Genomic DNA, 14,740 nt, shown 5'->3' on the forward strand with positions numbered 1-14,740 from the left:
GATTTGTCTGATGTGGTTGGACTTGATATCTGCTTCCTTCCTCTAGAGTTCTTTTGATGAAGATACCTTCCTGGAAAAAAGGCCATATTGGTCTTTTGCCAAAGTATGTGAGTTGCTGTGTTTCCCCGGTAGACTCTCCTACAGCTTTAAAAAGCTTCATAATTATTTAGGTCAAATAAAGTTGTATACCCATTTCAGGAAAAATATCTCCAAGACTTTCATTAACAGTTACTTAGTACAGGTATGGAATTGTTAAGAGGTGCTTAAATGATAAGTAAATTATTTGGTTTATTAGTGGTGTAGCTTAAGCATTTAAAAAAAAATAAAGTTTTTCCCCTGATTATCAAAATAAACAGTAATAATTACCAGAAAAATAAAAGCGTAAAGGTCAAAGATATCGGTAATCCGACTATCTAGACAAAACTGCTTATAGTCTTTTGTTGTATTTCTTTCCATTTGCTCTGTGCATTCTTTGTTTGTTTGAATCTTTATTATGTGCTGGCTGTAGCACTGAATAAGATCTGGAACATATGGTTTTGCCCTCAGTGAGTATTATTATAGTCTAAAAGGAGGACAGATATATGAACAGTAACTGCAGTTTCATGTAATGGATGCTAAGATAAAGACAGGTAAAAAAGGAGTTCAGAGAATTCCTAGACAAGATGAAGTCTGAGGTTATTTGTGAATTTCCCATTAAATTTTATGTCTTGTTATTTAGATGGGCAAATAAGCATTTTATACTTTTAGATCTTTTCATTATTTAAATGGCCAAAATTCTGTTCCCTTGTCTCTTTTGGTTTATTTGTGATTGGTTATTATTAGAAATACTGCTTAAGGGACACACTTTTGTCTGTAACTCCATTCCCCCAAATGTTGGATTATTTCTTTTTCTCTCTTAGCTTTATTAAGATATAGATGAATAAAATAATACATTAAAGTGTAAATGTGATGATTTAATATAAATATACATTGTGAAAGGATTCTCACCAGAGTTAATTAACACATCACATTTAACACATTTATCACCATATATATATATATATATATATACACGTATATATATATATACATATATATACACACACACACACACACACACACACACACCTTTTTTTAAGCTGAGAACACTTAAGTTCTACTCTCCTAGCAAATTGCAAGTATACAAAACAGTGTTGTTAACTGTAGTCATCATATTCTACATTAGCTTCTCAGACTTAGTCATCTTATAACTGAAAGTTTGTATACTGACAGTCTCGGAATTTCCCCCACACCCCAGACCCAGGAAACCACTATTTTACTATGAATTTAACTTTTGTTTTTTTAATTCCTCATATGTTATACTATGAAGTATTTGTCTTTCTTGCTTATTTCACTTAGCATAATGCCCTCCAGGTTCATACATGTTATTGAAAATGGCAGGATTTCCTTCTATTTTAGGGATGAATAATATTCCAATATCTATATATCTATATCTGAATAATATTTAATATCTATATATATATCTCACATGTTCTTCATTCATTCATCTGTCGATGGACTTTTAGGTTGTTTCCATACCTTGGCTATTGTGACTAATGTTTCAGGGATCATGGGAATGCAGATATCTCTTCGAGATAGTGATTTTGTTATCATTGGATATATACCCAGAAGTGGGTATCAATTTATATATTCACAAAAGTATATGAACATTTCCTGTATTATGTTTCACATCAATGTTTCAAATAGTTATCAATATTTAATATTATAGGTAACTTTATAGATGTTTTAAATTAAAAATCTAAAAACTTTATTATTTGTTATTTTTCTTTTTATTAATAAAATTGTACACTTTCATATTTTTGGTTGCTATTTACATGTATTCTCATACTATTTATGCTATTTGCTGGGTATATGTAAAAAAAATAATAATTTTTCCCCAACTAATAGATTTGCACTTGGGAGAGCAAGTAGTGGGCTAGTTGCGTGTGCTTTTTGATAATGGTTCAGAGAGGACTTTGAGTTCATCTAGATGGGATATTACCTGTGGAGCTGATAGAAGAAAACATTTTGGTATATAGACAGAGTTAGAGTAGGCCTGGTGACAGATTACCTTCACCTGGTGCTTTAATGTGTGAGTGTTTAATCAGATGAATTAAGATAAGTCCCATTCTGAGAAAGGTCTAGACTCTACAAAGTTTTAAGTGGTTGTTCTAGACCTCAAAGCTAGTAGGAGTGTCTCTAAGGCCAATATTTTCTAAACGAGTTTTTAAGTGTATATAGCTTTCAAGGCTACTTATATAATTCATATATCTATAAACCCAAACAAATTTAATTTGTAAATATATATCAATAAAAACTCAAAATAATATTAATGTTGCATAATATTTTATTAAAACTAAATCTTTAATTATGGGATTAATATAGTAGAAAATAGCTTCAGGTCTTATTTTATTATTAATCTGTTTATGTATTTTGATTTTAATACTGGTATTAAAAGTGTGGTATACAGATAGTTTACAGACTGGCACTGGCCCATGGATCTACTTTGATTGGCATTGTAATAGACAATAAAAAAATGAAATGAGCAAAAATGTAAACTGATCTTTAATCAGAAAAAGACAAATAAGAATTAAATAAACTGGACAACATAAGTAAAAATAAAGTTCAAGAGAATTTTGAAAAGTGATAAATTAGCTAAAAAATAATGAATTAATGTAATTCAAAAGGGAAAATTGAACAAAGAGCCAGGAAGATGCTGTGATGTTAAACTTTTATCAAAAGATAACTAAAGAAATAAAATCAATTAAAATAATGCAAAGTAATTTTAAATTTTAAGTGGTTAGGATATAGTAGGAAAAAACACAGATTTTTTTGACCTTCCATGAGCATATTCTACTTATATTGCTATGCAGTATGATTCAGTTTGACTGTACCTGAGTCCCTGTTCTCAGTTAATGCTGTGTATGGAATCACATATGCTTACCTATCAAATATTCCAGAGCAGAGTGTTGACATTTCCAGATAGATAGATTTGACGTTTTAAATAAGACAACAGTATGTGTTTAAAAGTTCAAATACCTAGATGCAGATATGAGGTTTCTTCAGTTTTGCCTACTCACAGGAATTATAAATGTGTTAATTTTTGCATATTTTTCTTTATAGGCCCAGATTATTCTTCATCAGCATGGTTACCTGGTAATGAACCATTGTGGCAGGCCACTACTGTTCCATCCAACCATCGAAATAACCATATCAGGAGACACAGTATAGCTTCTGACAGTGGTGACACTGGCATTGGAACTTCCTGTTCTGACAGCGTGGAAGGTGAGCTAAAATTCTTAGTGTGTAGACATGACTATTCGGACAATGGTTGTGATTGAGAACTTGCAAAGGATTCTTTTATTGTTCATAGCCGAAAGACAGGAAACAACCCAGATGTCTTTCAGATGGGCGAATGGTTAAGCAAAATGTGGTCTGTCCACTACCACCATTGCTGTAAACATACTATTCAGCAATAAAAGGAATAAATTATCGATACATGCAACAACCTGGATGCATCTCCAGTGAAAAAAACACCCAATTCCAAAGGGCTACACACTGTGTGGTTGCATTTTTACAGCATTCTTGAAATGACAAAATTCAGAAATGGAGACCAGTGGTTCCAAAAGTTAAAGGGGAGGGGAAAGTGGGAATGAGCAACATTAGGTATACTGTAGTGACAGAAATGTTCTCTATTTGTATCAGTGTCAGTATCCTGCTTTTGACACTGCACTGTAGTTTTGTACAATACTACCATGGGGAACAGAGTGCACAGATAGAATCTGTACTATTTCTTAAAATTACATGTGGATCTACAGCTTACTGAAAATAGAAAGTTGAGTTAAAAAAGTGAATGAAGGAAAAACTAATGTGCTCAGAGGGACAATTTCATTTGATAATAACAATACTGAACATTATTAAATATTCAAACACTTTTTAAAAATTTCTTAGTTCAGAACAATAAAACACATCCCTTGAATATTCTCAAAAACGTTCAGGAACTAGTAACACCAGGCTTGCCAGGTTTCTCCACGGTATAGAACTATTTTCCCCCTTACTATAGTCTATTCTTCCAATGCAAGTCAGAGGGGAAGGATTAAACTCCATCTCCTAGAAGAGGAAGTATCTGAATTTAATATCTGGAATTATTCTTTAAGATATAGTTATCCCTTCTCTCGCATTTAGTTACTTATTCAGTTATAGCAATATATGGGTTGATGTATATACATGCTTACTTTTTTAAATTAAACATTAGACTGTTTGAATTTCACCAATTTTCCATTGAAGCCCTCTTGTTCTTAGTTCTTATCCAGGAGACCACATTACTTTTGGTAGTAATGTCTCCTTAATCTCCTCTGATCTGTCACAGTTCCCTCACTGTATCCCTGTTTTTCATAACCCTAACAATTTGGAGGAGTGGTTAGGCATTTTATAGAATGTTTCTCAAATTGAATCTTTCTGATGTTTGCTCATGATTTGACTGCGGCTATACTTTTTGGGAAGAATACTACAAAGATGAAGACGCTTATGTCCTATCAGGGGTTCATGATATTAATATGACATCACTGGTGATGTTAACCTTGATTACTTGGTTAAGTAAGATGTGCTTGCCACATTTCTCCACTATAAAGCCATTGTTTTTCCCTTTTCATACTCTTTTTTTTGGAAGTAAGTCTCTAAGCCCTCAGTATACAAGTATACAAGTTAGGTTTAGAGCTATTAACCCATACTCCGCTGTAGTAGTTGCCTAGGGCTGCCATAGCAAATTACCACAAACTGAGTGGCTTAAAACAACACAAATATATTTTCTCACAGTTTTGTAGACTACAAGTCCAAAATCTAGGTGTTGACAGGGCCATGCTCCCTTCAAAGGCTCCAGTGACAAGTCTTCCATGTTTGCCTCTTCTGGCTTCTGGTGGTTACTGGCAGTCCTTGGCATTCCTTGGTTTGTGCCATTATAGCTCTCATCTCTGCCTCCCTTACTTGGCCTCTTTCCCTGCGTCTCCTCTGTGTCTTCAGAACTCTCCATGTCTCTCTTCCTCTCTCCCTCTCCCGTTTTTCTCTCCCTCTCCCTCTCTCCCTCCCCCCCCTTGTACATACACTGGTAATTGGATTTTGGGCCCACCCTATTTCAGTATGACCTCATCTTCATTACATCTGCAAAGACCCTATTTCCAAATAAAATCACATTCACAGGTACAGCGGTTAATATTTTAATGTATCTTTATGGACACAATTCAGTCCACAACACTCTTTATTATAGACTTTATGGTAAACAGAAAAGCTTAAAATAATTGCTGGAGAGTAATTTGAAATGAGTTGAAAATAAAGCAGGAGAACTTTGAGAGTTTTTAAAAACACGTGTTATAAGCTATTTTGTCGCATCAATGAGCTTAAAAAAATTAACTTGTTTAAAGGAGAGAATAATGTGGGAAAGATAACATCTTGAGGTTTTAAAAGTTGCTGAGTGGATGCTCTGGGATTTTCTTGGTGTTATTGTAAAGCTGTTTGCTTTAAACTTTTAAATACTTTTAAAAACTTTTTGTTCCTGTCTTATGACTTCTCAAAAATTTACTCGAGATGGAGAGATAAATTCTCTAGCTTTTTGAAGCTTTAGCTTAGAAACAGTATTAAAAATCTTTTTTTTTTTTTAATAGTCAGTTACTTCATCCTCCACAGAATATTATGGTATTGATTTGGGCCCAGCTGGGAATCTTCCTTCCTCAGTATGTCTAGGGAGAGCCAGACAGGGCCACACTATGTCAGGGCTGGGTTGCTGCCTTTTCATAATGACTGACTAAAGAACTGAAAATACGCAGTTGGGAATATGACTATAATAGTATCTTTTTCATAATCTCTAAAAGGCTTTGATCTTGCTGTGTATAATTACTCATCTTTTGTATTGTTATTTAGAAAACTGCCTTTTCTCTTTATTCTTTGAATTAATTTTTAGAACGAGTATTTGTGTTAACAGCAAAATCACTGCTTTTCTCGTGGACTAATTCATGAAGTTGTAAAAACAAGTTACTATAATCTTTAGGGATAAAGTACATGATGCCACTTTCTCCTTGAGTTGGGCTGATATGAAAATGTTATATTTTTGGCCTTCCATTAGTTCTTGCCATTACCTCCAAGGTGAAGTCCAACTCCTTTCCCTGCCAGTTTTTTATTTATACGTGAAAAAGTGATTTTACTGGTATGTTACACAGCACTTTATGGTGTGTTCTAGTGAACAAAGAATCCATTGAGTTGAAGGCATGACCACAGTAGGTAGTATAATTTAGAGGCTATTCTACGGATAAAGCAGTGTCAAAGCTTGAAGACCAAGGACAAGTAGGGCAAGAGTTCTAGGAAAGGATAAGGGTGATGAGAAAGGGCGAATGGAACTACGATGTAGTAGCAAGACTCTGGAAGACTTGACAATAAATAACAGAAGCTTGGGACTTCTGTGGAAAATGAATCAGAATTATGGTTTGAGTGATTGGTGTGGCAATGACTGCTTTTGATTGCATTTATTATTGACTGGAGAAGTGAAGTGTGTGTACTCCTGTTAAAAAAAGTTAGCTATTTAAAAATGTTATCTGAATATAGGAAATAGTTTTAGCAGGCATATTGAAAACTATTTGGGGGAAAGTTTGATGTCTTTGCTTATGTATCACTTGATTCCAATTGGTATATGTTTTTCCTCCTGACTTTATGTCTTTTTGGAAGTTCTCATGTTATCCACTTTGTGGGAACTATTCATTTGTTGTTTTACTTTCCCTGTTCTTTGGTAAGTGTCCTGAGTCCTTTCATTTATAATCTTTGTTTTTGATTGTTGGATTTGCTTCATGTAAAGGACTCAGGGAAATAACTGTTGTAGAAGGTTACTGAATGTTGAAAATAGCCTTGCATTAGAACAGAGCTAATAGGTTTATATTTATAATATAATCCAGATTTAAAACATGCTGTGTATTAGATTATTTCATATCAGTCCCATGTGGATGTGCTTTACATACTTTGGTCTTGATTATATAAATCATTTTGTCATTTAACCATAGATCTATAAAGTGCTTATTTTTTATTTATAAAATTAAATAAATCTATCTTTATATTATAAAGATTACAGAATAACCTAAAAAGTGTTCACCTCCATTGTACTATAACCCTGAGCTGAAAATTACCGTGGCACAGAATTATATTAATTTCTAAATAATATACATGAAGTCTGGACCAATGTTACCAAATGTAATTTGAGTTTGGTCTACAGAATATTTTAGCATCTGCCTTTGACTGTTACTATCATTGGACAATGATAAGAGCTTCACTGCACAGGGATTGCCCTGGTTCCTTTGGCAAAGAGGAAGTTAGTTAAGGTGGGTATGGTGGGATGTAAAGGTTTGGGTTAGGGGAGATTTTAGATTGGAGAGTTCTTGAAATTCTGAAGTTGTGTTGCTTAGTTGGGGATGGGGAAAAGGAATAATGTCAGTAATTCCTGCTGGAATTCTCCTGTGGGGTCTGGGGTGCAGTCCCTCAGTTAGGAGGGGGAGGGAACACTCCTCTGGAGTCAGAGCACAGCTTGCTGCTGGGCTAGTAGGTGCCCACATGGAGGTGAGCAGGTCCAAGAGTGTGATTGTACCAAGCTTTCATTTACTTGCTACTAGCTTCTAAAGTTTGACTGCTTTTTGCAAAGAATACCATTATACTTACATAATTCAAATATTTAATCTGTAATGGTAAGTTTTGAGCTCTTATTTACCTTAGTAACTATTTCTCTTTTGTTTTTAAAGATTTTATTGGGGAATTGGGAATGGGAACAGCATTGGGGAATTGGGGAAGGGGAACAGATAAGTTGCTGTCCTTTTGTTCTTCAGTCTAGTTGTGGAGGACGTTGCTTCACTGGCCCATGTTGGTATTATCATTGTGCTCTTCCCGGGGGAGGCGGTCACTCGCCGGCCTCTGGACTGCCGCTCACAGTGATTCACGGCAGTTCACGAAAGCTCACGCCCGCTGCTGGCCAGCCCCACTGCAGCCTACACTGTGGCAGGCGACTTACAGCAGCCCAGCTCCAGGTGGAGCTGTTGTTCACTATCTTAGTTGTTGAGGGTGCAGCGTCACTGGCCCTCATGTGGGATCCGAACCAGGGCCCTGCTGCTCAGAGCTGGCATCCCAAACCAACTCCTAACCAATGCACCACTCGGCCAGCCCCCAGTAGCCATTTCAATTTGTCTACAAGATTTATAGTTGAATATAGGTGTACCGCTATATACTAAATGTAAATTCAATTTTGGGGATATAGATCAAAGTACATGGAATACCGTATTTCCCCATGTATAAAACGCACCCTTTTTCAAAAAATTTGGGGTCTAAAAACTGGGTGTGTCTTATACAGTGGTTGTAGATTTCAAATGCCATAGATGGAACTGAGGACGAGGCAGTATATGAAGACAGTGATTCGTCATCAGACACAGATGAGGACAAGCTAATGGCTGGGAGTTTTGACAGTGATGAGGAGTTGTATGCATTTTATGATGAATAAAACTTGAGTTCAATAACTTTATGTAATACATTTTTTTGCAAATTTTGGGCCCCCAAATTAAGGTGCGTCTTATACATGGGAATGTCTTATACATGGCGAAATACGGTAATTTTTGCATGAAGCCTTGCACATTACTTTAAGTAAACAGTACATCTGTGAAGGAAGTATCAAACCTTAAACAAACTGAATGGTGCTGTCTGGTTAGACCCTCCACTCTCCGATACCACTCTGTTCTTTAGTATTGTTTGGTTATACCTGATGTTCCAAGTGATGCTCTTTGGACACTGCAGAATCCTCAGAGTATCCTGTGAATCATCTGAAAAATAACTTGCATTCTTTTTTTTTTAGTGTTGTGTTTTATTTTAATTCTTTAAAAACTTAAAATCCATACATGAGTATAGAGTGACTGAATACATAATGTAAAATGCTCTAAGAGTGACAAATACCCAGTTTTATAAGTAACCATTATATAAAGGTATCTTTCCTTTTTTCCTCTCTAACCTGCAGCTTTTAGAGGTTCATTCATTTTTCATTTAATAAATACTTATTGAATATTTACTGTGTTTCAAGAACTGCAGATTTGGAAAGAGATCAAAATGGCGGAGAGGATTACGTCAGCATCTCAGCAGGGATGGGACTCTTGTACAGAACAGTGTTCTAAAATTGCCGTTGAGTGATTTGCTTTTAGCTATGGTATTTTGAGATTTAAAATAATGCTAAATAAGGGTGTGAGATTTTTATATTTAACAAGAAGTTGAGACACTAATTTAACATTAGCAGCATCACTTTTTAGCCGTGGTAATTTGTACATGGGGTGTCAAATTCCAGCTGGTAGGAAATAGATCTGTGACATGAGGCTCGATGCGTCTGCAAGACTACCAAACTGTAACATAAGCCTCACCGGCAGATCACCAGTTTCTTCTTAGGTTTACTTTGCGGAGACCTGGAGTCCGTGTAAATAGCTGCTGTTGCCACAGGAATTAGTTTGAGAGGGAGTTGTTTTTGAAATATGCAGCACTTGTGTAGGGCATAACCTAGATGCGGTGCCAGAGTTGAGTGATTAAGGGAGAAGCAAGAGGAAACTGGGAGTATAGGACCCTGAGACAAAAAAAGAACTTAGTTTTTGCTTAGGCTTGGCTGTGTAACCTTCCACAGGACAGCCTTCCTCTCCTGTGTCATATGGCGCCAGAGAGGCAGGCTGGCTCACGGGCAGTTACTTTATCTTTTAAAATCGGAGTTCTTAAGTGTAGCTTATGACAGTCTGTTTGGGCTAATTTGCAAGCATATTTATATATTTTATTTTAAAAAGGTACATATAGAGTTAAATAATTTTTTTTTATAATTCCCAACTGGTAATTTGTATTGGAGATAATTTTCTTATCTAATTAACCTCATTTATTTCAAATAGGAGGGACTGATAAAAATGGACTTTAATCATATCTTCATTAGTTAGGTGTTTTTACTGAGAAATAATAGGGCTGTTGAATAATATAAATTTTGAGGTCATCCTGCGAATATATATAAGAAAAAAAATCAGAAAATTTGGTGCATTGTCCTTTATCTTATAAAGAAACTAAGGCCTTTACCCCATGTTCTAGGCAACCACTGATTCTGGAGGATGTCATAAATATTTCCCAGGGCTTTCTCTTTTCTTTGCTTGTATAGTTTACTACAGTGACTAGGTTTTATTAATGTACTTTGCCAAATGGTTTTAAAACACCTCATCTTAATGTAAAATATCCTTTTGTTCTTACTCTTCATTCTTTTTCTATTTTTTTAAATTTCATACATATACCAAATAGAAATAAGCTAAAATGGTGAACACATTGTACACAACATCAGATTTATACAATTACAAATTATAACACATGAAAATCTTATTTCAGTTATTACTTCTCTGCTTACCCCCACATCTTGGTAATATTTTTAAGTAAATTGAGAGTTCCCTCTTAATCTTTTAATTATAATAGTAGTAATATTTATTGAACATTTACTATGTGCAAGGTACTGTGATAAGAGGTTTTCAGATTGTTACAGTTAATTCAAAAATTAGATGTTAGATACAATTATATATTCACTTTATATAAAGTAAATGGTATTTAGACCATTCTCTAACCTGTTTCCTTGTTTATTTTATTAGTGGTCAGTTTATTGGTGAATAATATTATGTTTTTTCAGCTTCATAACTTTGAAACGTTCAGGACTCTAATAATGCATATTCCAATAACATGGCTTCTAGACATTACAATGGATTCATTGGTCAGTTGGCTTTAATTTAATCAAAATATACCATAAATTTTTGCAGTCTTATACTTTATACTTGATTTAATATATATATATATATATATTTTTTTTTTTTTTAGAAATATTTCTGAGGTAAAATATTGTCTTCTTTTTACTGGTGAAAAATTAACAGTTAGTAATACATCCAGGATTATAGCTTTTCAAGTGTTGGAACTGAGATTCTTCAAATCTAACTCTGAAGTCCTGTCCTTAGCCCCACTATGTTAGATATCTGTACTTGGAAGGGAGAACCTAGAGCGGAAGAATCCCTGAGTGGTGTAATGTAGGATAGTTTAGGTAATACTAGACTGAGAAATAGGAGACCAGGATTCTATTTTGAGATCTGTATTTGGTCAAGTAATTTAACCTTTATGGGCTTTAGTTCTTCATTTGCATATGGGAGTAGGTCAGAGGTTATGTACAGAACACTCTTTTGCTTGTGAAATAAAATAATTTCAAGGCAGTATTCAAAACAGTTATAACTTCCTTTTTTTTTTGCCATCCAGATAACACTTTTCCTTTGCCCTGCTTCTCTGCTTAATTTTCTTGTTAATTTACATTATTGCTTAAAATGAAATATTCGAATTTTAAATTATTTAATTTGGCATATAATGGCATTACAACTCTAGTAATTTTGCAGAAATTAAAATTGATGGAGCTATATTTTGTTTCTTTAATGGACCTCATATTTACCTTCAGTGTTATTCATTTATCCATCCACCTATTCATTCATTCATTCATTCATTCATTTTTTTCCTATCATTTTGCTTCCGTCTTAGTAGAATATGAATACCTGAACTTGACCAAGCTGAACTGAATTGAGTCCATTTTCAAGACCTATGATGAACCTATATACTTCTTACCTGGAAAGGCTCTTCAGTCACATAGCCATGGGTTTAGGGAAGGCTCTGCATTTCCCCAGATTTGCAGATAGAGGACCAAATAATTTGTCTGTATGTCACAAAGTAATAATTTTGTTTCTGAGAAAATTTGCATTTTCAAAAATCACATCTCATAATTTAAGAGATCAAGTTATAATTTGTAAAAAATTTTATAGAAGAGAAATAACTCTTAGTGGCTCTTTGCAAGTAAACTGCCTGCCTGATGAGACTTACATTGAAACTAGTGGGAGACATCTAGAAAATGGTAGTTCAATGAAATTTTAGAAGGCATTGAAGAAAAAAATATTTACGTTTTGTGTTAAAAAAAAAAATCTGTTTTTATTGACCAGGTTTTCAAATGGCTTTTGCTTTGAATTGTTGACCTCTTTAAACTGTACCTCAGATTGTCCTTTAACTAGATTGCCAACAATCTGGCTGGAGATCAGAAATGCCCCTTTAAAAAAAAACACACACAGCTTTTCATCTTGTTTTATATAAACTTATAGAAAGAAGTTTCTTTGTTGTAAATGGTTGCTAAGCGAATGTACAAAAAAGGCTTGAGAATTTGTGAACAGTAGACTTACATAATTATTTTAAACAAGTAATTTTATAACTTTTCACTCATATTCTGTTTTAATAGGATTTGAGGTGGCTTCACAAAATACAATTGAGAAAAAAATAGAAGATAATGTGATAGGTAATAATGATTAGACAATAACAAAATGAAAACTAAAATTTTCACAGAATTATGTACTATTGCTGTCTGTACAATTGCTAAAAGAATAAGTCACACATTTGGCTGTAGGGAAACAAGTTTCTCACTATCCTTAAAATATAAGGAATAAAAGCAAGCAGTTCAGGAAAGCATGCTTTTCGTGGTATTGATACTGGATATACAGTTTTCCTAATGTTCTTGACACTTATTTTTGAATGATTATTCTGTTTTTGTAATCATTCTCAGACTCTATGCAGATACCGTAATGCCAAAATAGAACTTAATATTTTAGGTATATATTTTGTAAACATTTAGCTGGATTAAGAAAATTAGGAAAATTCTAGTCTAGAATTTTCTTTTTTTTTTTTTTTTGCCTTAGGGATTTTTTTTTTAATTGTTAGTTTCAGGTGTACAGAATAATGCAATAGTTATCCTTTTCACCCTTTGAACAGAAACAACCCCCCTCCCCCATCTACTGCCTAGTCTAGGATTTTCACTTACTGCAGTAATTGTTATATTTTGATGCATTTTAAAAATCCTGTATACTTTTTCTTCCTTTCTCAGGTTTTTTTCCATCCTTCATGCCTTTCTTCTAGTCTATTAGAGTTACTCTACCTATTAGGATACTCTACCTATCCTTTTAAAATACAGCTTTATTGGGGTATAATTCACATACCATACAATTCACCCATTTAAAATATACCGTTTAATATATTCTCAGAATGTGTAACTATTACTACTATCCAGTTTTAGAACATTTTTAGCCCTCACCCCAAAGAAATCTATTAGCTGTCTGTCACTCCCCATCTTCCCAGCCCTAAGTAACTACTGATCTTTCCATCTCTTTAAATTTCTTTGATCTAGACATTTCATATATGGAATTATTTAATATGTGGTACTTAGTGAATGACTGATTTTCACGTACACATTTTCAAGATTTATTCATGTTGTAGTATGCATTAGTACTTCATTTTGTTTTATCCCCATATACTATTCCATTGTTTGGATGATACTACATTTTTTAGAACACATTTTATTTATTCATCAATTGGACCATTTTATCAATTTATCAATTTATCAACCAAATGGACATTTGGGTTGGTTTGACTTTTGCTTATTAAGAATAATGCTTCTGTGAATATGTTTTAATTTTTCTTGGGTTTATACCTAGAAGTGGAATTGCTCGGTCACATGATATCTCTCTGTGTTTAAACTTTAAATTGAGGAACTGCCACTGTTTCCCTAAGCAGCGACCCCATTCCCTCCAGCATTGTATGAAAGGTTCCAGTTTCTCCCCATCCTTACCAACACTTATTATCTGTCATTTTGATGATAGCCATCCCAGTGGGTGTGAAGTGGTATCTCATTGTGGTTTTGATTTGCAAATACATTTCCCCATGACTAAATAATGTCAAGCATCTTTTCATATGCTTTAATAAGGCCATTTGTGTATCTTCTTTGGAGAAATGTCTATTCAATTTCTGCATCCATTTTTAAATTGCATCATTTTTTTTCTTTTAGTATTGAGTTGTTAAGTATTCTTTGTATAATGTATTGGGTTGTCGGAAAAGTCATGACGTATTTTTTTCTATGTTTTTCATTGCAAAAATGCGTCATGACTTTTCTGACAACCCAGTAGATATAAGTCTCTATTAGATACATGATTTGCAAATTTTTTTTCCCGTTTTGTGGGTTGTCTTTTTACTTTCTTTTTGGTCTCATTTGCAGCAAAAATTTTAAAAATTTCGATGATGTCCAGTTCATTTTCTCTTGTTGTTTGGGCTTTTGGTGTTATAGCTAAAAAACCACTGCCTGACATGAAGATTTACACCTATGATTTCTTCTAGGAGTTTTATATTTAGGCTTGTGATTCATTTTGAGTAACATGTGTGCATGGTATAGGTAGGGATCCAACTTTATTCTTTTACTGGTGGTTGTACAGCTGTACCAGCTCTACCTATTCTTTTAGTTGTTAATGTATAAATTATAATATGCATCCCTAATTTGATTATAATAGTGGTTAGAGTCTTTTTCCTTCTATCACAAATATAAGGACCTTTAAACATCGGAATGCTGATCCACCTCTGTTTTGAGTTATATAGTTGACCAATATTATGGTTTCATCTTTTTTTAACCAACAAATTAGATACTGTTTCATGCAATCATTGTCCGTATGTTGGGTTTTTTTTATTTAATCATAAGTTTACTTAAGAAAAATTTATTCCTTTTATAATTCAGGGCTCATTTTTCTTCTTCCTGAAAGAAATGAAGGGAATTTTAGTAGTTCTTTTTATGAGTCTGTTGGTGATAAGCTCTGTTTTTGCT

At 33.9% G+C, this 14,740-nt stretch overlaps 1 protein-coding gene across 1 annotated transcript in view; it reads left to right on the plus strand.

Annotated features, from left to right (window-relative positions):
• CEP85L (centrosomal protein 85L) overlaps positions 1-14,740 on the plus strand; it is a 116,943-nt gene that overhangs the window by 15,731 nt on the left and 86,472 nt on the right. Inside the window, exon 2 of the mRNA XM_019629333.1 lies at positions 3,142-3,303. Within this exon, the coding sequence (XP_019484878.1) occupies positions 3,142-3,303 (162 nt within the window). The remainder of the gene's footprint in view (positions 1-3,141; positions 3,304-14,740) is intronic.

Source organism: Hipposideros armiger, unplaced genomic scaffold (assembly GCF_001890085.2).
Source record: "Hipposideros armiger isolate ML-2016 unplaced genomic scaffold, ASM189008v1 scaffold_839, whole genome shotgun sequence".
Classification (NCBI taxonomy): domain Eukaryota; kingdom Metazoa; phylum Chordata; class Mammalia; order Chiroptera; family Hipposideridae; genus Hipposideros; species Hipposideros armiger.